Source organism: Aulonocara sp. 'chitande type north' Nkhata Bay, linkage group LG11 (assembly GCF_057382095.1).
Source record: "Aulonocara sp. 'chitande type north' Nkhata Bay isolate Kocher_YH1m ecotype deep benthic linkage group LG11, A_spYH_male_GT1.1, whole genome shotgun sequence".
NCBI lineage: Eukaryota > Metazoa > Chordata > Actinopteri > Cichliformes > Cichlidae > Aulonocara > Aulonocara sp. 'chitande type north' Nkhata Bay.
In genome coordinates, this window is record NC_141354.1 from 25,411,173 (window position 1) to 25,432,298 (window position 21,126).

General features: G+C 44.5%; 2 protein-coding genes across 4 annotated transcripts; both read left to right on the top strand.

Moving 5' to 3' along the window:
* The first annotated feature begins 431 nt into the window (after positions 1-431).
* LOC147319065 (F-box and WD repeat domain containing protein 10B) lies at positions 432-11,155 on the top strand. Of its 2 annotated transcripts, XM_086311369.1 has the most exons (13): positions 432-895; positions 5,456-5,574; positions 6,028-6,257; positions 6,600-6,723; positions 6,985-7,106; positions 7,589-7,675; positions 7,866-7,955; positions 8,250-8,338; positions 8,975-9,197; positions 9,297-9,419; positions 9,842-10,007; positions 10,766-10,854; positions 11,016-11,155. In XM_086311369.1, the coding sequence occupies exons 1-13, from the start codon at positions 806-808 to the stop codon at positions 11,120-11,122; spliced, it is 1,659 nt and encodes a 552-aa protein (XP_086167495.1). In that variant the 5' UTR covers positions 432-805; the 3' UTR covers positions 11,123-11,155. The 2 variants fall into 2 exon arrangements, with proteins under 2 accessions (XP_086167495.1, XP_086167497.1); XM_086311371.1 differs by lacking the exons at positions 432-895; positions 5,456-5,574 and adding an exon at positions 5,596-5,943.
* A 715-nt stretch (positions 11,156-11,870) lies between these two features.
* On the top strand, positions 11,871-20,680 carry pianp (PILR alpha associated neural protein). Of its 2 annotated transcripts, XM_086311373.1 has the most exons (6): positions 11,871-11,930; positions 12,439-12,495; positions 12,694-13,085; positions 13,469-13,547; positions 18,318-18,464; positions 19,147-20,680. In XM_086311373.1, exons 2-6 carry the CDS (start codon positions 12,485-12,487, stop codon positions 19,166-19,168), a joined length of 651 nt encoding a protein of 216 aa, XP_086167499.1. In that variant the 5' UTR covers positions 11,871-11,930; positions 12,439-12,484; the 3' UTR covers positions 19,169-20,680. The 2 variants fall into 2 exon arrangements, with proteins under 2 accessions (XP_086167499.1, XP_086167498.1); XM_086311372.1 differs by lacking the exon at positions 11,871-11,930 and having other exon boundaries at positions 12,357-12,495.
* The last annotated feature ends 446 nt before the right edge of the window (positions 20,681-21,126 follow it).

Genomic DNA, 21,126 nt, shown 5'->3' on the forward strand with positions numbered 1-21,126 from the left:
GAATATTAAAATTAATATTGCACTTATTTTTACTTATTTTTTATAGAGAGTTAACTTTTTTAATCTTTCATATTTATATTTAAAGTGACCACCTGTAACAATACAATTTTCCACTGGGATTAATAAAGCATTTGGATAAAATGCATACACTTTTGTGGGGGAGTGCTGTTTGTTGTTGCCTCTCCACTATTCATGTTGTCACTTTCTTTGCACCAAAGCAGGTTAAATGATCCACAGTGGTTAGTGCTTCCTAACTGGACACATTGTTATCTCTGAATAATGAAGTTTAACCGACTTTGTGTTTCCTTAAATTTTTTATTTATTCATTTATTTTTCAACGAGTGTCTTTCACTCGTCGGACGCTCAGAAATACAAGCTATGGGGAGTACATTTGAATGCAGCACAGTTTTACAGCTCTGTCCTCCGGTTGTCATGGTGACCTTCAGGGCCTGGATTTTGAAGAAGAGCCTCACACAGTTATATCATTTCGTGTATGCGAAACCGTACATACGCATTACAGTGTTTTTAAGTAAGGACATGGTGTACTTTTATTATTTATTAACGGGATTTAGCACCTCTTTCTGAACGGACCACATGATGGCGCTGTAAGGACAGTAATACACCTCTAACACATCGTCAACATCCGGCGACACGTCTCTGAGCCGCCCTGCTAAGCCTCTCGATGCATCTTTATTTATTTAAACCGCTTCAGACTCTTTATTTAAAGGAAATGCTGTTTGTTTGACGCTCTCTTCCAACTTGAAAGCCAGTTTTAAAGTGTAGCTAACCGGGTTAGACAACGCCAATGGGGGAGGTGAGGAAGCTGCAGAAGAAGTTGAGACAGATTGAAAATCTGGAAATAAAAATCAATCTCACCCCAGAGGAAAGATTCAAGGTACAGAAACACTTCATTCGCCTTTCCCTCTTCATTACATCTCCGTGTGGCCTGTGTGTAAATCCTGAATAAATTTCCCTCAGGTGAAGCACGAGGTTATACCTGCAAGAGCAGCACAGACACACATTTAGCCTAAATTAAAAACATCAGATAGATATTGACCTGCTGACAGTCACTACAACAAAGCTGTCTATTCAATAGACCACACAGTCAATGTAAGCATTAGAGGTTTGCCACACAGTACAAGTCAGCTGCAAAAAGGTGTGAAGTAAGGCTTCTTAAAACTAACAGTGTTGGCATCGTAAAGCCATGATTAACATGCATTAATAATAACCGTGCAATGAATAATTTGACAGTTTTCGCCCCAGGAACAGCAGAAGATCACAGGTTGAGCCGAATGCATCTGGAAAATATAATAATCAGAAACTTCAGGAGAGCTTCTGCGTGTTAAAGACCAGAATGTGAATGCAATAAGAGAGTGGCCGAGCCCCACAGCAGTGATTTCCGTGTACTGAGCTGCCCCTGGTTCTGGCAGCAGGACTGTAAATGCATGCATGCATGGCGTGACACACATTTCCAGCTGAAAGGCATTTGGCAGCGTTTTTCCCAAACATTTTGTGCATAAACAATGCAAGCCAAAATTTCAATTTCAAGACACACCTGCATTCATAGTTGTCGAAAATAGCCTGCACATCATCTGAAATAGGATCGTTTTTCTTTTAATTATATATTCTTAGATGAAGGCACGTTTAAAAGCACGTGTAAAGGATCTGGACGGAGCTTTAAACCTTAAGTTTAGCTGGTTCCGTCAGTTTGAGAACCTTCATTCAATGAAAAACAACCAGTGCTTCCCACCTGACCCCTCAGAGCCAGCTCATTTGATTTGTGCAGTAACTTTAGTCTATTTAATGAATCCATGAAAGTTGTTATCTTCTTACTATATAAGCATTTTATGAGTTGCAGGGCCTCAGGTGGGCTGAAATTTGGAGCTTTTTTTCTCTCTCTATCTATAACTGTATATATAATAACATATATAAAACTGCAGGTGTCAAAGTCTAAAGACAAACTTTGTACATCATAGTTTCAATTGCATGACACCAGTTTAATCTCTGTGACATGGAGTAACACAAACAAGCAATGGCATCCTTCATGTTTGATTTGTTTTCTCATCATTCACTGGAGAAAACGTCAAACATTGCATGCTGGGTAAACCTTCAAGGGTCATATCAACATTTGAGATAGATGGCCAGTCAAAGCACGTGAAAGCTGTAATATTTACCTGCGTTTAGATACCAGGTTCATCTCCATCATCTCGCCGTGATTCCCTCTGTGCCAAAGGCATTTTCTAATACAGTCACATTTCAGCACTTACGAATGCAGCGTTTGGCTGTGAAATGAAGAAGCAACATTGGTACTGACATGTTCTGTATAATCAGATTCTGTATAATTTCTTGGCTTAAACCTGACCTTTATGGTGTAACTATGCATATTTCCAGCTGTAGTTAGGGTAAAAAGTTTTTGTTACCTTACATAATAGAAGTTTATGCATACCTGTCCATTTAAGAAACAGAAATGGATGTTAAACTAAAATAAATGAGCCCCACTTATGTAAAATACTGGTTATAATATTGTGTTGCCAGAATTATGTATATGCAGTAAAACCCTCAGTTTGGAAACATATCACAAAGAGGATCCTGAATATATCTATTCTGAAAATGAAGTAGGACCTGGATCACAGAGGATGATCTGAGATGAGCCAGCAGATTAGGACACTACAAGTATCACAGCAACTGGATGCTTCCCGCCGGAGTTTTTTGACATTTTGTTTTTAATTCAATTTTGTTTCAAAGAGTGATTTAGCTTGTATCAGTTTAGTTCTTTTTTTAGTTTCACTGTTAGCATAATGACCTTGCTTCCCTCTAAAGTTTCATAAAGTGAGTGAAAGGGACACGCCATCTTATGCAAAAAGAAAAATGACACAAGATTAACAGGGATTGAGGCAACGAAATGCAGCAGGAACAACCACTGACATATTTGACGGTATCATTGAGCAAACCCAAATGATAAAGTCTAAAAAATCAGCTGATTATGAGGAAGTCAGTCGGGAGCATTTACACTTTACGTCATAAAAAAACGAATCAAAACATAAAGGTAATATGAAACGGTGACAATAACAAACATATTGTGCAAATTAAATCAGTTCTTATTTATAAAAACAGATCGTCTCTCTATTGAAATGTGATGAAGCGACTGAAAAACATAAAAGAGTAGCAACATTTTCCTTGCAGTGTTGTTAAAATGCAGTTATATTCAGAGTTTTTAGTATTGCATCCTTTGCTTCACAATGTAGTGGTTTACACACTCGCCTAACAAGTGAAAGATCCTCAGTTTGATCCCAGGAGGAGAAACCAATCCCCTGGGGGTTACGTCAGCAAAAGCAGCCAGCATAAAAAAAACATCTGCAAAGCCACCTGCTGTGGCGACCCCTCGTGGATAAGGAAGCAGCTGAAAGTGGCTTTATTGTGTCCTTTACTTAATGTGATGAAAGTTTAGATTAAAAAACCAATACAGGGAAGATGATATCGACTTTATGTGCAGGAAAAGATCAAAACGGGTACAATTTCAAATCAATTATAGTGCAAATTTAGGAGTAAATGCACCTGCTGCCTCTGCAGTCTTTTAAAAAATAGCTTTAAAATCCCCATACTAACCAGTTCAAACATCTCAGCTTGTTCCATAGGAGAAACCAGGAAGAGGAGCAGGTGCGTCTGACTTTATTTCGACTCTGCAAGCAAACATTCGTGGTTTAAACACATGTGTATTTAAACCAATCAGAGGAAGGAACCAGGCCAAGGAGAGATTCATTTATAACAGCCTGCTTTAGTCTTTGGACATATACAGCTGGCTTCTTATCACTTTAGAGAACAGTGTTATGTGCAGTTTTCACAGCTAGTAATAAAAGGTAAGGCACAATGGTTTAGAGTATCCAACGTAGTGGGATTCTTTCATAAAGAGCAGATCACAATAATCCAATAAAGGTGAAAAATGAAGTGTTACTTTGCCGTGTGGGAGAAGAAACTTAATTTTGATGTGCTTTCCTTCAGCATTACCATTTATTTCTCTACTTCGCTACATTTTAGAGCAGCGGTGTCAAACTCATTTAAGTTCATAGGCCACTAGGAACCGAGTTTGATCTCAGGTGGGTCCTACCGGTGAAAACACTTCATAGTAATCATGTAATAATAGCAGACTTTTAAATTCTCCTTTTTTCTTATACAATGTGAAGATCGACTTTCTGAATGCATTTAACAAGCCTCCCATTCACAAAACAGATGAAGTGCAACCTGAGATGTTTTAGAAAAATAAGTGCAGTTTTTCCACGTTCTGTTATTACAAAGAAACCTGTAACTTTGTGATCATGGATCTTCATTCCAAAACCTACTTGCCACAGGGAATGTCTTTGTTTATAAGAAGCCTGTAAAAATGAGAAGAATGGCTCATGTCATGATCTTAGAGGTCTGAATCATTAACCTCTTTCAAAACAATTTTTATCCAACAAAATACAATCTTCTTCTTCTTCTTCTTTTGGCTGTTCCCTTTAGGAGTTGCCACAGTCGATCATCTTCCTCCCACCTATCCTTAGTATCCTCTTCTCACATCAGCCCTCTGCATGTCCTCCTTCACTACACACAGCTCCACGTTCAGCATCCTTTGTCCAGTATCTCCACTATCCCTCCCCTGCACAACTCCAAACCATCTCTGCCTTGATACTTATTTGAGCTGTCATTCTGATCTAATCCACTCCTAATGAAAATCTTCAGCTCTGCTACCTCTAGCCTGCCCTCCTGTCCATTCTAGGTATTTATATATACGTGCATGCCAATAGGTGGTCCAGTTGTGGCCTGCAGAGGCTGCATGTTTGATACCCCTGTTTTAGAGTGAAACGTTGTGCCTTTTCTTTAAATAATTGATCTGACAGATCTATTTGCTGGTTCCTTTTTTAATTAGAAAAGTAGACGGCAGTCTTAACTAGTCTTACCTAGATTAAAGTGGCTCTTCCACAGCTGATGATCAAATATTACGATTACACAGCAACACTTTATTGTTCTGTTTTAAGAATACATTTCCCACAATGCAAAAGCGTGTTAGATGCACTGCGCCTTGGAGATTTTCAAATGCCTGAACCCGTGTTTTAAAAATCTGTATTCCGCAATCTCCTGCTGGTAAAAACCACGATAATTTCGAAGCTCCGCCGAGAGCCACGAAAGATACAAACACTGATTTTCACAGGCAGAGTAAAATGCTGACAAATAAATTGAGAAATAAAAACTAGGGGGGTGCTCCTTTAACCGAGGAACCAGCCACCTAATCTAAAATTGACACGCTTGATTCACTCATTCATGCATATTTCAAAGCTCACAATCTAACAGGAGTATGCTGTATGTTGCGGGCTGCAGTCTAATAAATCGAGACAGGCCGGGTATGTTGGTTGTGCATATAAACAACTTGTGGATTTAGCAGCTTGGTTTACAACCAATCTCGTGCCTCTTCCCTTCTCAGATCTCCAGGAAGGCGGAGCTTCGTTCCAGATTGGCTGAGCTTCAGCTGCAGCTTTCTGGCCCGCAGCAAACTCTTGGGATTGTGGGAGACGGAAAAAAGGAGAAGATGAAAAGACAAGTGTAAGGAAGTGAGGGCGAGGTACCAGCCACGGGTGGGGGGGCAGATGAAGAGAAACATAATTCTTCAAAAGCAACAACATTCACTTTGAAGCCTTTGATCTGTTTTGTATGTCTATCCAAACACATTGCAGGTCAAATACTGTCATGCTTTAGGAAATTTGGAACTTTCTCCTGCTCGTCATGTGTAAACATCATTCAGGGATGTCGTTGTCCTTATTGGAGCCCCTAAGGAGGGAAATCCGCATGTGTGTGGACATTAACATAAAACTGAATGAAGTACGCTGATTTTCTCCTGGCAGGCAGACTACAGACTACTACTCTTACAGGAGTATTATTTTAGTTTGTATGACACTTGGAGATCCTCCGCAGGTATCCTCACTGTCACCAAGCTGTGACTGTGTGCAGTTTGCATCTCGATTATATATTCAGCACCTGCTTTCTGCACTGGCACAGGGAGGATGTCCCTGAGGCCCTTCCATCACAGACGCCTCCAGCCTCCAAGATCCTTAAGGGAGAAGAGGAGTCCAGAGCTCAAGCAGCGCCAGCCCCGGCTGCCAGGCAGAGGAAGGCGGAGATGGGCAGAGAGCGGGAAAGGACAGCGGCGGCCAAGGTGTCAGATAACTGTCGGGACGTGTCAGGCGACTGCGCGGGCTCTGACGAGGAGCGGCTACTACGGCAGGAAGGTGGGATAATTAAGAAAAGTGGCTGGAGAGATTGCCGTTACGATTTGTCACTGGCAGTTAAAAGCACAAAGCGGTGCCCTAATTTGTGATTAACATCTAAAATCAGATTATTCTTCTTTGCCCCGAAGGAGTCCTAACAAGCTCACGAGGCTGCCAGTTTTAAAACCAACTGGCTGCATATGCTTCCCTGAAGACAGGGCCCACGTTTTGCATCCTTGGAGCTAATTTAGCCCCACGCTTTGCAGTGGCAGACTAATCCATATTGAAGAAGTGTGTGTAGATTAACGAGCCAGGGTGCTGATGAGTCAACACTGCTAATTGCACAAATCATTTCTTTTACAGAAGCTGAATTTACATCCCTCAAAGCGTCGTGGGAGAAGGCGAAGTTTCGCTTGAGGCTGTTGCAGGGTCACAGTGACATAGTCACCTGCGTGGTTGCTGTTGACAACCTGGTGGTTTCTGGGAGGTAAAGCAGGAAAAGAAGACTCGATTTGCATAATGGATATGCAAAGTGAACATTTCACCTAATTTATCACTTAATAGGCTCTTGCTCTCTCCCTCGCTGTCTGACATATATTTGGTTTTCTTCCTCCGCCTGATCACTCGGCGCAAATCTCTTGCGGTTTATGTGGAACGCCTTTTAACTTTGCTTGTTTTCTCCCCCCTCTCTCTTTCTTTCCTCCTGAGCCCTCCCTTTTTCTTCCCGTCCGTCATTCTCACTCTTAAGTCGAGATACGACAGTGAAGGTGTGGCACGTTCCCACTGCAACAGAGCACAAGAACTTAGGAGGTCACACCGGCGGGGTCACCTGTCTGGCAGCACCTCCCCCTGAGTATTGCAAGAGGCTGGGTGAGGAAACACACACGCACACACACATCCTAACATGTGGGCCGAGCAGAGCTGAGTAATGCCTCTGTCCTGCGGTTTGGTAATTATAGGAGCAGTTCATCAGATCAGCCCAGAGAGAGGTAACCACAGTGGACACTTTAGAGAGTTCACTGTCTGTCTGAAGCAGGCAGCCTTCCATCATTTGCACTCCAACACATCTCCGGCTCTCCTCCTACATCCCCTCCCCACCTGCTTCCCCAACTTAAAATACCAAGTCTAGAAGTGAACTGATGACGCAGCTCAGTCGAACCATAGTCTCTCTTACTAATTACATGGTTCCTTTTTAGTCATTTTCAGTCTTTGTCTTGCGGTCTCCTCTTTTTTATTTTGCGCATCATCACTTATTTACAGCTTTTTGCCAGCGTAATCTCTTTTCTCTTTCCGTCTCCCCTCCTCTGTCCCCATTCTGCTCTTTGTTTGGTCTGCGCGTACCCCCTCGACAGCCTGGTCCCTGTCTTTGTCCGACAAAGAGAGGTTTATCTTGAGTGGCTCAGTGGACTGCTATGTGAAGATCTGGGCCCTGAGTATTGGTAGGCTTAACCACACAAACACACACACACACACACACACACACACAGCGACATAGAGTGACATACATATATAGGTAGATGGAGCCTGAGGGTTGTGTGTGGGAAATGTGTGCATCGTAATCAATGTTTGCCTGTGTGACTGATGGCCTGCGCCCTGTCAGTTAAATTCGATTTTTACTGTTTCCTTCAGGGCAGTGTGTTAAGTCTATCTACACATTCAACGCTGTGACCGCGCTCTGCTTTGTGCCGGAGGAGGATGGCTACATCATCACTGGATCAGGTGTGTTTTCCTGAGGACAGTATGTGTTGGTGACATACCTATTTTTGTGCATGTATGTGCCCGTTTTTTGTTGTTGTTGTTGTTGTTTATGGGACTAATATGCATGCAGAGTCTGACAATGTGGCATCATCTGCCAGTGAGTTAGGGAGAGCAGCTCAGAGTTATCGAGCTGAATCACAGTGATGGAGGCACACAGTTTAGGCAGCCAGGCTCAGGTGGGTCAACCGTAACCCACAATAATGACTGCCAGTCGCCTGTCAGCGCGTATTAACCTCACACTCTGTCACCCCGCAGACGGGGGGAAAGTTCAAGCCTGGAGCTGGGACACTTTCCAAAACTGCCAGTCAGTCAATGCTCACCAGGAAGCCGTCACCTCCATCCAGGTGGGTGGGTCACTCACCTGCTGACCATCACGCTCTCTTCACACGGAGGATGCTCAAGCTGTTTTCATTTTCAGCCTATTTTTAACTTGAAGAGTTTTTTTGTTTCCCTTCTGTGGCTGTCTAACGTAGTTTTTCAAACTCTTGATTAGTAATTTGTGAAAAAGCCTCTTCCCCGGAAATCAAACGGCTATATTTCTTCACATCATCCTCACGCAAGCTTTCCTTGTTTATTGCTTTCAAATGGAAATCAAAGATATTTGTTAAGATGTAAGCTGTGGAGCTCGTCCAATTTTAGAGCATACTGTATATATTTTGAGCGAAAAAAGGCTTTTTTATGAATATTGAAACCCAGAGCTGGATATGCACATTTTTTTTTCAATTTGCAATCATCATAATATGCCTGAAGCATTAAAGCGTAGCACATCATTGTCATCCTCTGTGTTGTTTATCATGCAAAACGCAAAATCCATTTATAACCAGCAGCAGAAGCACAGAGACATTTTAAAACTGTTCACACACTTCTCTTGCATTTGCACTAACATGCATACACTCACTCTAAGACACGTGTACACAGACACACACACAGGGTAAAGACTTAAATCACCATGACAACTGTGTCTCTTGTGCCCTCCGCAGTCTCAGGGTCCACTGGTGTTCAGCGGCTCGGCTGAGGGAGGGTTGTCTGTGTGGGAGAACCGGGGTTCGGATAGAGACCCCCTGAGGCTGCTGCACCACTGGAACAGCCAGGTGACAGGCTGCGGAGGGGAGGCGTGCGGGCGTCTAACCCTCAGCCCGCGGGGAGACAGAGTGTTCCTGGCTTATGGTCGAGCCTGGCTCAAAATCCTGCACTGGAGGACCGGTAGGCTGTGTGTGTGTCAGAGAGGAAGATCCAAAAAGGAAGGCAGATTTAGTGAAATCTGCATAATCCTTCCACCTAACATCTCTCCAATTATCACAGGAACGATGACCAGACTGACCAATCACAGCAGTATCACCGGAGTAACAGATTGTATTCACCAGACGGGAGGCCTCCTAATTGGATCCTGCTACGATCTGGCGAATGGAGAGAGCAGGCTAAATTGTGAGTCCCACATCTCTCTTTTTTTACCATTGCAGGTGCTGTTGCAAAGCCCGCACTGCTTTGGTATCTTCAGAGAACCAGACCATTTTTTGGCACCTTTGAAAACCAATAATTATGCAGTGTTGCTAACAGAAGCTGGGATAATTACCGTGGGAAGGAGATCATTGTGGACAGAGTCTGGGGGCTGCATCCCGCAGCAATTCCAGCTTTGAGGCCAGCAGATTGGTGATGGTGTGTTTCTGCCAGCTATTTTTTAGGGGAGGCGAAATATGCGGAACTGGTTCTAGACTGGGGACCAGTGCTGTATTGCTGGAAAACGAGCAAACCAATTTTAATTTACCGAGAATGTAAAAACGCAGTTTTACACACTTTATGTTCCTCCGTTGACTTCCGGTCCCATCATGTCTCTCTCCTCTCTCTAGTGTTCTCTCTGCCTCAGTGTCGGTACCTGGCCTCTCTGACCTGGCCTGACGCTCCCAGAATCATCTGCTTTGCAGCATGGACCACTGGGAGCGGAGACCACCGATGGGTCACCGGAGGTCAAGACCTCATCGTTTGGGAGCAGCTCCCGAGTTCCGGGAGGCAAAGGTGGGAGCGATACTTGTCAACACCACTGGCTTAAAAAGATTATAGATCCAAGCTGCTCAATTATCTTCCTTATTTGAATATTCATTGTTTGTTCTGAGGTCAGCTGCACTTTTAATTCTAAAGCTATAATTGGATTTAATGTGCTAATGGGTTTAATTGATTTTGACACACACATTTATCTTGATATCATGCTTTTGGTTCAGGGGGTGTTAAATCTAAGGCGAATATAAGGGGCTAGAACCAGCCTGCCACAGGGCTCAAACTGGTCCACTGGACGGGTTTGCAAAGAAAAGTCATGAATACTTCCAATTTTTTCACGAAATCTCGGTGCAGTGGTACCAGCTTGACTGTACCGGGAGTAAAAATCTGTGAAAAGTTGAAAGTATTTCCACGACACACCGAGTTTGAGGACTCATTAATCAGAACATACTGTGGTTGTTCAGTTGTGATTTACTCCACATATGAAGTGTTTTGTGCCTTTGTAGATCAGCTGTGTAAATTATAATGCACATCTAATGAGAATAGATTGAGTGAACATGCAAAATTGAGACGTATTTCTACAGCAGCACCTTTTTCCTCAGACATCTCAGGCTGTTTTTCATCTGTTTTCTAAATGCGAGTGTTGCCAGAGTGTGATCTATAGGTTGCTATGCAGTAGTTTTACTGTTTGGTCCACTTGAGATGAAATCGGGCTCTTCTGTGAACTATAACGAGTTCAAAGTGCCTGCTTTATTTAATTGCGGGTGTAAATGTTACAGGGGTGATGTCACGGCAAGGATAGACAGTCTAATGGATTCCTGTTTACTGGAGTCAGAGGGAGACACTGAAGATGATGAGGAGACTGATGGTACACACACACACGCTGCAATTTCACACACATTCACATCTTCATTTGCTGCCTCACACGTTTAATGAGCAACCGTGGAATTGCCGAAATGAATACGGTCGTGTTAATTTTAGGTGATGCTTGTCGTGAAAAATCGTTATGACCCCCCTCGTCTAATTTAGATTACGAGGATAACGACGAAGGTGGCGATGAAGGAAAAGACAGCCGGTCCGCCGCCGCGGAGGAGGACGCAGGGTCCGGCTCGTGGCTCCGCTGCGCTCTCCAGTGAGCGCCGCTTTCTCGTGCCGAGAACACCACGGCCTGCAGCCATGAAGAGGAAATGAGAGGGTGGGAGCGAAGTGACAGCGAGGGAGGGTGCAGGGGTGTGAAGTGTGACAGACCGAGTATCAGTGTTGGAAGGAGAAAGTGAGCGAGTGTGCGTGTGAGCGCGATAAGCAGATTGTTTTCTGTGTAAATATTATTTTCACATACAATAAAGCTGTCACACTGTGACTCTCACCAACAAATTTGCATCTCTTTTTTGCTCTTTTTGTATTTCCGTCTGACCCCGTCTCCTCTGGAAACACCAGTTCTTTAGCCTCCTCTGCCAGCGTAAATGAATGTAAATTAAATTTTATTCCCGTCATTCCTTTCTCTCGCGCCTCTTCCTCTTTACTGTCTGTATTTCTGTCTCTTTTTTTCTCTCTGGGGTGTCCTTGCTGTCTTTGTAAACACAATTGGAGAGGTTTCTTCTTTTTTTTTTTAACCTCCGCCTCCAAAATGAGCTTATTAATGTCGTCCTCGGTATCATTTCTGTTTGGCTCGTCAAATTCATTTCTTTTTCCTCTGTGTCCGTTTAATTGAACCCATTTAAAAAAAAACACATAATTAGCATTTAAATCTCTTTCCTACAGTCTCTTGCCCTCCCCACGTCGCTCTCTCTCCCCTCTCTTACTCCACCAGACTCTGCATGTCTCAGTCGCTAAGGCAACCGATGCTTTTTTTTCCCCTCCCTCCCTCACTCTCTCTCTCTCTCTCCCTGTATCTCCCCCTTTCTCTCTGTCTCCCTCTCTCATTCCCTCTCTCCACAGCCAGAGGTAGGCATGATAACTGATATGTGTCGGAGCGCGTGTGTTCGTGTGTCTCTGAGTGACATTTCTGTGGCATTTATGCAGTAGTTGTTGATAGGAAGTTATCTCTCTCTGCTCAAAGTGACTTATAGAGTACTCGCTCCATGCATGACGACTCTAATGATGATTAATGTGCCGTGCTCAGGTGTGTGTGCGCTGTGGATGTGTGTGACAGGGCAGAGCAGACGACCGGTGTGTACTTCTGGATGTTTTTTTTTTTTACCATGCAGATGTGTGTGAACATGTGGCGGACAGTTGAGCTTTAGATTGTGATGCCCCGGGGAGTCCGCGTGTGTGCTTCTTTCAAAATGTGACAGAGTTGGCTTTTCGCCAGCACTCTTGCTGCTGTCTGTGTTTACATGGATTTTATGTGGCAAAACACAAGAAGAAGAAGAAGAAAGGAGGCGACAAAAAGCAGGACCCTCCCCCCTTTCTGGCTTTTATTCCTCTCTTGCCCCTCTGTTTTATCTTACAGAGAGAGATGATCGGAGAAGAGGAGTCTCAGTGAACAGAGTGAAGCGATGGAGAGATGGTAAGATGGATAGTTTCTGAGGTGGAGAGATGTGTGGGACGCAGATGCATAAAATGTCATTCTGAGTGATGGCCGGCTTGAGAATCAATGTCTAAGCTGTTGAGGTCGTGCAGGGCGGCCGCGGACAATGCATTTTCTCAGATAACTGTCCTGTCACTCCACCCTCTCTCATCCTTTCTCCTTCACCTTTCCTTCCAGCTCCATCTCTCCTGTCGCACGACTGACTGGCCTCATCTCTCTCCTCCTGGTTGCTTTGGTGACACAGCCCTCCACCTGTAACCGTGACGACAGAGAGGCCGAGGAGCAGGTGGACGCCTTGTCGGTCCAGCTGTCCGTCACCGCCCAAGTCACGCCCACCCCTCTGTGGGCGGTGGTCTGGGGTCCCACGCAGCAGCTGGAGGACGAGACCTACCACTTCCTCTCCAGCCAGGAAACCGATCACCTGTACCTGCATGGGAACCAGCAAGAGGCCAGCACCGCCACGCCTGAGAACTGGCTTTACCCTGACGAAAGCATGCAGCCACCACTGGAGCCCAAGAAGGGAGTGGAGGATGGTGGGACTGAGGCAGAGGAGACAGAGCCTGAGGAAGGTGGGCATCAAGAGATGAAGGATTTCTAAATAAAGGTGTCCATGAGTTGCAGTGAGCGAACACACTCACATGCCAGGAGTCCTCTAGGGAATTAGCTGTCATGAGGGTGAAGGCTGACACCCAGCTGTGTGCACCCGGCTGTGTCTGCGGCGGGGATTGCCTAATAAAGTTCTCATCACTCACAGGGAAGAATTAGCCGCTGTCATAACTGCAAAACACAGAGGAGACGTCATCGGATGGGTGTGATAGTTGGAGGCTAGAGTCTTGCACGTCCAATTTGATGTTTCAGCTGGCTACACTGTTTTCTTCTTTTGTTCTGGCTACAGCTAAACAATCTGAGATGAATAACTTCGTGAGTGTGTGTGTAAATGTGTGTGTTACAGTGGACCCACAGTTCTATGTCACCGTGACCATCTCCTCGCTGCTCATCCTGACAGCAGTCATCATTACAGCCAAACTCTGGTAGGAACCAAAATTCTCTCCTCCACCGTGTCGTGTGTGTGTTTGTGTCCATGACCACATAAATATGAGGTGGGCATTGCTGAGTAAGGATGAGGCGACTTTCCTTGTGTAAGCCTGACACGCAGCAGGGTGGTGTTACTGGATTCTTCTGGTTAAAATACCTCAGGGCCTTTTTTTTTTTTTACAATGGTAAGAAATAGAAACTGGGTATTTTCCAAAAACTGAAATTGCACACTTCAGTGGAAGCATATGAATGTAGCAGCATCTTGGACACTTTAATGTTGAGAGAGGTGTATGAGCTGCTAATTATCATCTTGTTTTTGTTCTTTATTTTAAAATCATGGTTCTTTCCATTAAAGCAGGGATGTGTTGAGGCCAGCTGAATGTTTGATTAGAACAGTCCCAACATGGGGATTTGTAACCCCACCAAGGAGTTGAAAGAAAAACCTGAGGCATAATGAGATGATTAAAAACAAAATATTCTGCTACAGAAAAAAATTTTTTTTCTGTCTTCAGACTTTTATCTCATTAATTACTAGATAATTGCACTTCATTAATATTTTAATAATTGTAAGTGGACTAATCTCGATTTGATGACCTGGTTGTTATCCAAAGACAGTGAGGAGAGGGTGCAGAAAGGCAAAATCGTAATCTTGGCTTAATCTTCACTGTAGGTTATACCTGACTCAGAAACTTGTCAGGACAGGTCATAAGTGTTAACAGAGTAAAGCATATGTAAAAGAAAACAAGGCCATAAACTGTGATGTCACCGGTGGGTTCACAAAGTCTTCACTTGTGCTGAGTCCTTGAGATGAGTGTTTTCGGATGTCGCTCTCTTGTTTTTTTTAACCAGTAAGCAAGTATGCGTGCTAATAGGTAACACTGTGTTAATCACATGCTAGCCATGGGCTGAATCACAGCCTGCTTTATTGATTATTTTACTCCGAATGGCAGCATGATTTGCTAAGTAAAATTCATAATCTTCTCTTAAATTAATAAGACCAAAAACAAACTCGTTAGGATAGACTTTACATAGGAAGTGGACATACCTATGAAGCCATGATGTCACCCATTGTTTGGTGGAAGCTTCAAATTTAGCATTTTGGCTGCTGACCATATTGGTTTGTGGAGCCTGTATTTGCTGTATTTGGGCAAGTGGACGGAGTAATTGGCTAAGGCTAACGAACTCGGGTTAGCAAGCTGAGCAAGTAGCATCCATAAACTGTATGTGAGCAACACAAAGACACAGACATCTGCTAATTAGTCTTAATTAACAGACTGATTAAAATACTGCTGTGAATTTCACTCATTAAAACTGAAGCACAGACTTGCACCGTCGCTGGAAGTTCCTGACGGTGCTCCACCAGAAACTTCCTTGTGATTACTTTGCCTGCTAGCATGTTACCACAGTCACCCACAGTTGACATGAATAACGCCCGCTTGTCTGCGGTCTCTACATTTACTCTCTGAGCAGTAATTGCGAAAAAATGTGATGGAGTTCACAAACAGAAAACATTCGCCTTCATTGTAAAAGTTATGCCTTACTGCTCCACCCAACACATTTTAAGCAAACAACTTCTTCTCTAAAGGCAGAATATCATTATTTCTGGTTTGCATCATTTACAGGCAACCTGCTGTTTTCCGTGCAGACTGAGGGTACCACAGTAACTTGCTAACAACCAAAGCAACTACAAGAAGTTTTTGGTGTAGCACTGTGTATCTCTATTTCAACCAGTTTTATGCTAGCGACTGCTAGCAACCTCCAGCTACTGCATAATACACATTTTTTCTTTCAGGGCCTGTGCTAACACACTGGTATCTAGGCTTGTGTGACTCAAGCTTAAAGGCAGCTATTGACTGAAGCTACCTGTGTTGCCACAGCTTTTAAGCCTTAAAAACATCAAAACAATTGACTTATAAAACATGTCATTGCTGTACAGTTGTTATAAAGGTTAAATAATCCATAGATGCCAAAACTGTATTTAATACTAGGCTGCAAATATTCCTTTTAATGGTGTATGTTGGCCATTTAAACATAGAAGTCAGTGGCGACTGACTCACTTTTGTAGCCAGCCTCAAGTGGCCACTAGAGGAACTGCAGTTTATGGACTGGTTTCATTTTTCAGCTCTGAGGTGAGCATCATTACCACTTTATCTTAGACTCCTGTACAGCCAGGCTTCCTCTTGGACCCAGATGAGTCTCCCTCTGCTGGAAATAAATTAAAAATGCAGGTTTATGGCACCATCTATGGAACTTGTTTCCATCACTGAGTTTTTTCCCCTTTTCTTTCTTTCTCTTTTTTTGCCAGGCAGAGTTCATTTTGACTTAACTTTGGATTTTTAACTCAAACTTTTGAGTAAGTCAAAATTTTGACATATGGGTGTTTTTCATTGGCATAAACAAGCTTTAATAACCACCTAATTGTCTTTAATTTTGAGACCTATAAGTCAAATCCATCATAAAAACCCAGATGCCTCATGTTTTATAGACAGTTTAGGAGAGTGCTGAATTTGCTTTTTTATGTAGTAGTATTTAGACTTTTGTTGTTGTTTTTTTTAAATAAAGCGAGTAAGCAAGAGACACCATTTTCCCCCACACATGTGTGTAATGGGACAGATGCATGGGGTTTAGATGAGTGGGGTTTTTCTTGAAGAGGAGACTTTAATGGCTGCAGATGTGTTTGCCCGCACACGCTGGCCTGCCCGTCTTGTCTGTGCGCCTGTCGCCGATTATGTTACGGGCCTAAATGAGAGCTGAGTAATTGCTCACTAATGACTTTATTAACAGCACTTGTGTTCCCAAAAGTCACGATTGGCACAGATGTATCATTTAGAGCCATTAAAGTTGCAGTGATTAAGCATTAACTATAACCAGTGATCTCTTGTCTTATAGTTTTGGGTGTTCACGTGGCGTCCCCGAGCGTATAGACGCAGAGTGGGCGGTGTGTGTGCGCATGTGTTATGTTTTCAGGCCGGGGAGGCAGGTAGGAGGTGATCCGTACACACATGGCCATTATCTCTCCGCGATGTAGTGAAGCACTTCTTCGCCTTGCTGATCAAACCAATAACGGCTCATTTATTTGACCGCTGGGACCCCTCTCTTCCCACTCTCACACTCCCTCCCCCCCTTCTCGCACTCCTCCTCCTCTTCCTTACTGTAATCTCATCTGCACATCTTACCTGAATTTCTGTTGTATCACTTTTTTTTCATTGCCTGCATCGGTATGATTTGTTCTCCCCCATATCCCCTTTTCACGCTCTCTCTTAATCTCAATTTTGCTCCCACACTCGTACATTATCTACCCCTCATACCCCATCTACCCCTCCCCTCCTCGTTTCTCCTTCCCCTTCGGCTCCCACTGGATTTTTTTTCTCTTCCTTTCGTTGAATACCTGTTCTCTCCCCCCCCCACACACACACACTTCTTTTAGGTTCCTCGCTTTGTTCCAGTTATCGTCAGTGCCTTGCTCTAAAGCTGCCTGTCTCTGCACAGCCGGTACTTCTCTTATCTCCCCCACCAGCACCGCCAGTCCGGCTGCAGATCCACAGATAATCCTCCAGCTTGCCGTGAGCTGATACATGATAAGCCCCCCTTTCTCTCTGTTCCTGAGACTGGCCTTCGCTCTTGTTTCGATAACTTACTTCACCTGGCGCTGGCAAAAAAACAAAAAAACCCTACACTGCTTAGTGAATCCCAAGTGGTATTAGAATAGCGAGAACTGCAGGGAGTCAGTCTGGAGACATGGCAGCAGCTCCTCTCTATAGACTGGCTCGTACTTCAGTGTCATAAATGTGTAAATAACACCATGTGTTAGAGGGAGAAAGGAACGGGAAGGGGGTACAGATGGACCGAAATGATAGCCTATAGTGGAAATTGGCCACAGTCCAGTTCATTATGATTATAGAAGAGCGGCATATGTGCTCAGTGATTTTCCCAGCCCTAAAATCGTCAGTGTGGCTAATGTCATCAAGTGTGTGACGGTGTGTGTTTGTGTGTGCGCGTACAGTGAGAGGAGTCAGCCAGGAAAGAACAGGTGTTACTGAGGGACGATGAGGGTGCACGAGGGCTTTTATGGCGGTGAGAACAGCTTTGTTGTGCATCTAAGTGTTCCAAAGAGCCCGAACCTGCGCCTCTCAACTGCGTCTTCACCAGAACTCCCCTCTCCTTACAGGAGTAATGGCACGACACCTCAGTCACGCGCCACTGCTCCGTCCGTTTCTTCGCCTTGTTGCATCCTTCCCACCTCCAACCTTCTGACTCCCTCCCCACATCTCACAGTGAAGTCTCCTTCCCCATTTCTCGCTCTGCCTCCCTCCCCCCCCCTCTCTCCCCTCTCCGACAGTGTTTTAATGAGTCCGATGAGTGCACTAATTCTCTCTCACAGTGGCAGGATAATGTGTTCGCTGATGCTAAATGGATCGGCTGTTCCTGATGTTCTCTGACTTTGTTTCTCCCTCTGTGTCTTTCATTCTGATCGCTCTCCTTATCGTTCCTCTCCGCGCCTCTCTTCATTTCAATCTCTCTGTCGTTTCCTCGTATCCGTCTCGCCCTCTCTTACTGTAATATCTGTCTCAAACTCAAACTAACTTTATTGCATCTGTTTATGCCCCGTTTCTCTTCTCGTTTGTCTTATCTCTCTTCGTCCTTGCACTTGTGTCCCACTCCATGCCGACTGCTTGCCTCTTTAACTCTTCATCCTTTGCAAATCTTGTCCCCCTACTCCCCTCCTCTTCCTCCATCTATCTATCTGACTATCCTTTCTCTCCCAGTTACGATCGCAGCTGTTCCCAGCATCCGCCCCCGCTTTCCCGTGGCGTAGCACCCCCCCTCTCCCTCGCTCTCCCTCGCTCCCTTGCTTCGGAGGACAGCCGGCAGACGCTGCACAGCACCTCCTCCTCCTTCACCGACAGGGAGAGGTAATGAGTCGCCTCACCAGCTCTACACGGCCCGAGTGTGTGCGCGTGCGTGCGTGTTTGTGTCAGTCTCTAAGCCGCATGTGCGTGTGCGAGTCTCCGTGCAACCCCTGGATTGAAGTTTTCTTCCGTGTCTGTGTGTGAAGCACCCGTATTACCTTTTCGCATGCACTGTAAGGACGTACCTGGAGTGTAATTGGACGGTGGTGCTATTCTCTGTGGAGTATTCAGGCCTGAAGTGTTGGCGCTGCTCTAAGATGTATCAGTGTTTTAAACTCCCTCACCGGATGAGTCATCCTGGGCCTATCAAAAAAGGCGCCCAACCACCATCCATGAAATGATGCTTATATTCGAGAGTATTTAAAGTTAATCTCAATCAGGATAATTATAGAGCTACACTCCAGTGCTCCCCCTCTCACTTCCTCCCCTCCCATCAGCTTCACCTCCACCTTCCTCTCCTCCTTCCTCGCTGCTCTTCCGTTTCTTCCTCCCCCCCCCGCCACCCTCTCCGTCCCCCTGCGACGCAGCGTTCCTTTTGCATGTACACAACTTTTCCAGCTTCAGGCTTTTGTGCTCCACTTCTCCTCTCTTCTTCTGCCTTTTCCTTCCATCGCCGGGCCTCCCCAGCTTCTTCCTTTCCTTCTATCCCTCTCACTCTTCTCCTCTGTGTCTCTTGCTGTGTCAGGATCCCTGTTGTGAACCTCTGAGGTGACTGTTTTTCCATATGGTAAACATTTCTACGGGGCCTGAGGAGGAGCATCAACAAGACCGGAGGGTGCGCCCGCAGCACCGTTTTTATTTTCTCTAAACTGTGAAATGAATTCAGGGATCCCAGGTATCCAGCCATCACAAAACACTCCTGCTTCCCTGAGGTCTAAAAAAACAAAAAACAAAAAAAAGGAACATCTGAACTCATCTCCCTCCTTTCCTCCGTCCGTCCGTCCTTCCTTCCTTCTGGCTTGGTGTAAATTTCTGTTAATGTGGATCTGCGTCACTGTGACATGTTCTCCGTTTTCCAGCCTTTATTTGGCCCCGAGCTCTGCTAAGCTTCGACCCGCCACGACTAATTCACAAACAAGCAGTTTAAACAACCATGAAGCATCCCATTATCCCCGAAATGCCCTACCTGTGCTTCCACAACCGTTCTCACCGATCCAGCCCCACATGTGAAGCTGTTTAGTATTAATGGCAATCCCGGCAGAGTCTTCTTTTTACATAACATGACACTCAAATTTGGCTCAGATTAACAGGCTTGTAGATGGTTAAAAAGCCATTCTGAGCACCTCCACACACTGAACGGGGCATTTCACAAAGCTGTTTGGCACGGCTGTAGCCAGCAGCCAATGTGTTTAACATGTCACGCTCCAAAAACTGCTGTTTATTCCCCGCTTTGAGCGCCCAAAATGCAAATAGTGTGGCTATATCCCTCTGCACTATGCAGAGGAGCCTGTTTTTGTTTCAGTTTTTCCTCATGATTTGTTCTCTTAATTATCTGGCCGACGTTCACCTTTTCTCGGCGAACCTTTTTTTCTGCCGGACGCTGCACAGGTACTTCAAATATTCAGGACATGAATGGAAGCGAGGAACCGTTCCTGCTGAAAATCGATGTTTCCCAAAGGTTTGGATGGTACACTACAAAGACAGATTGATGTATCAGTGAACTGCACATGTGATCAAAGGACTGATGTTAGCACAACAAGATGTTTTTCTTCTTTTTTCCCCCCCTCTTCTCTTCACCCGACAGCCAAGTATCTCAATCTGGAAAACAAAACCACCATTGTTCCCTCTCACATTATTATCATCATTTTTTTAGCTGTCTTGGGTGTACCAAAGGAAAGTAGAACATCAAGGAGCATCGTTTCTGTATCTCCTGTGAATCTGCATGTATACACCTGTGAGAGTTGCTTTGAATCTATTATTTATAAAATGTCTATTTTACCTATCAGTGAGTGATGTCTTTTAGACCCTTTCAAAGCCAAATGTCACTTTGTGTCTGGCAACTTTTCTAAGCAGCTTTGAGGCATGACCCCCTCCTCCCCTCCCCCTACCAGTTACACAAACACACACAGATTCCCACTACACACATAGTGCTGGTGGCATCATGCGTAGCTCGTGCAATCCTCCAGATATCCAGTCTTGTGATTTTTAGTAGCATTCCTGTAGAAATGTGGTCTTTCTGTACCATGGAAGTTCAATAAAGACTCAATACTGGCGTTTTAGCTCTGCCTATCTGTTTATTTCTGTGCATGTTGAATAAATTCCCCCTGGAGCGGTGCGATCGGCAATGCTTTATGGGAAGGATAAAGCTTACACCGTGCATTTTAATAGCTACCCCTGTATCCTAATCTTTTTCTCCCTGAAGTGAACATTTAGTCCACTGCCTTGCATTGATTTGAAACCACAAGCTTGGCATTGAAAAGTCTTGAATATGCCAGCCACGGTTGGCTGTTTTTACACCATTGAGGAGCAGATGAAAGGAGGTGAAGAATAAGGCGCTTGCTTTTGTCTGAAACTTCTTCCTTATCTCCTCACCTCATACGGATTTCTTGCGCTTTACAAAGATTAACGGGGTGCTAAGCAAGAATTTCCTCTGTGTAGTTTCTCAAACAAATGTCAATAAAATCAAGGCGGGCACGAGTAGAGAAATGCCACTGGAGTGTATTGA

Bases quoted from the DNA above. Each gene is read 5' to 3' on its own strand.
- LOC147319065 (XM_086311369.1), top strand. From the start codon at position 806: ATGGGGGAGGTGAGGAAGCTGCAGAAGAAGTTGAGACAGATTGAAAAT. The intron at 7,676-7,865 runs GTAGGCTTAACC...TGTTTCCTTCAG, and splicing joins GATCTGGGCCCTGAGTATTG to GGCAGTGTGTTAAGTCTATC. The intron at 10,855-11,015 runs GTACACACACAC...CGTCTAATTTAG, and splicing joins AGATGATGAGGAGACTGATG to ATTACGAGGATAACGACGAA.
- pianp (XM_086311373.1), top strand. The intron at 13,086-13,468 runs GTGGGCATCAAG...TGTGTGTTACAG, and splicing joins GGAGACAGAGCCTGAGGAAG to TGGACCCACAGTTCTATGTC. The intron at 13,548-18,317 runs GTAGGAACCAAA...TTTCTCTCCCAG, and splicing joins ATCATTACAGCCAAACTCTG to TTACGATCGCAGCTGTTCCC.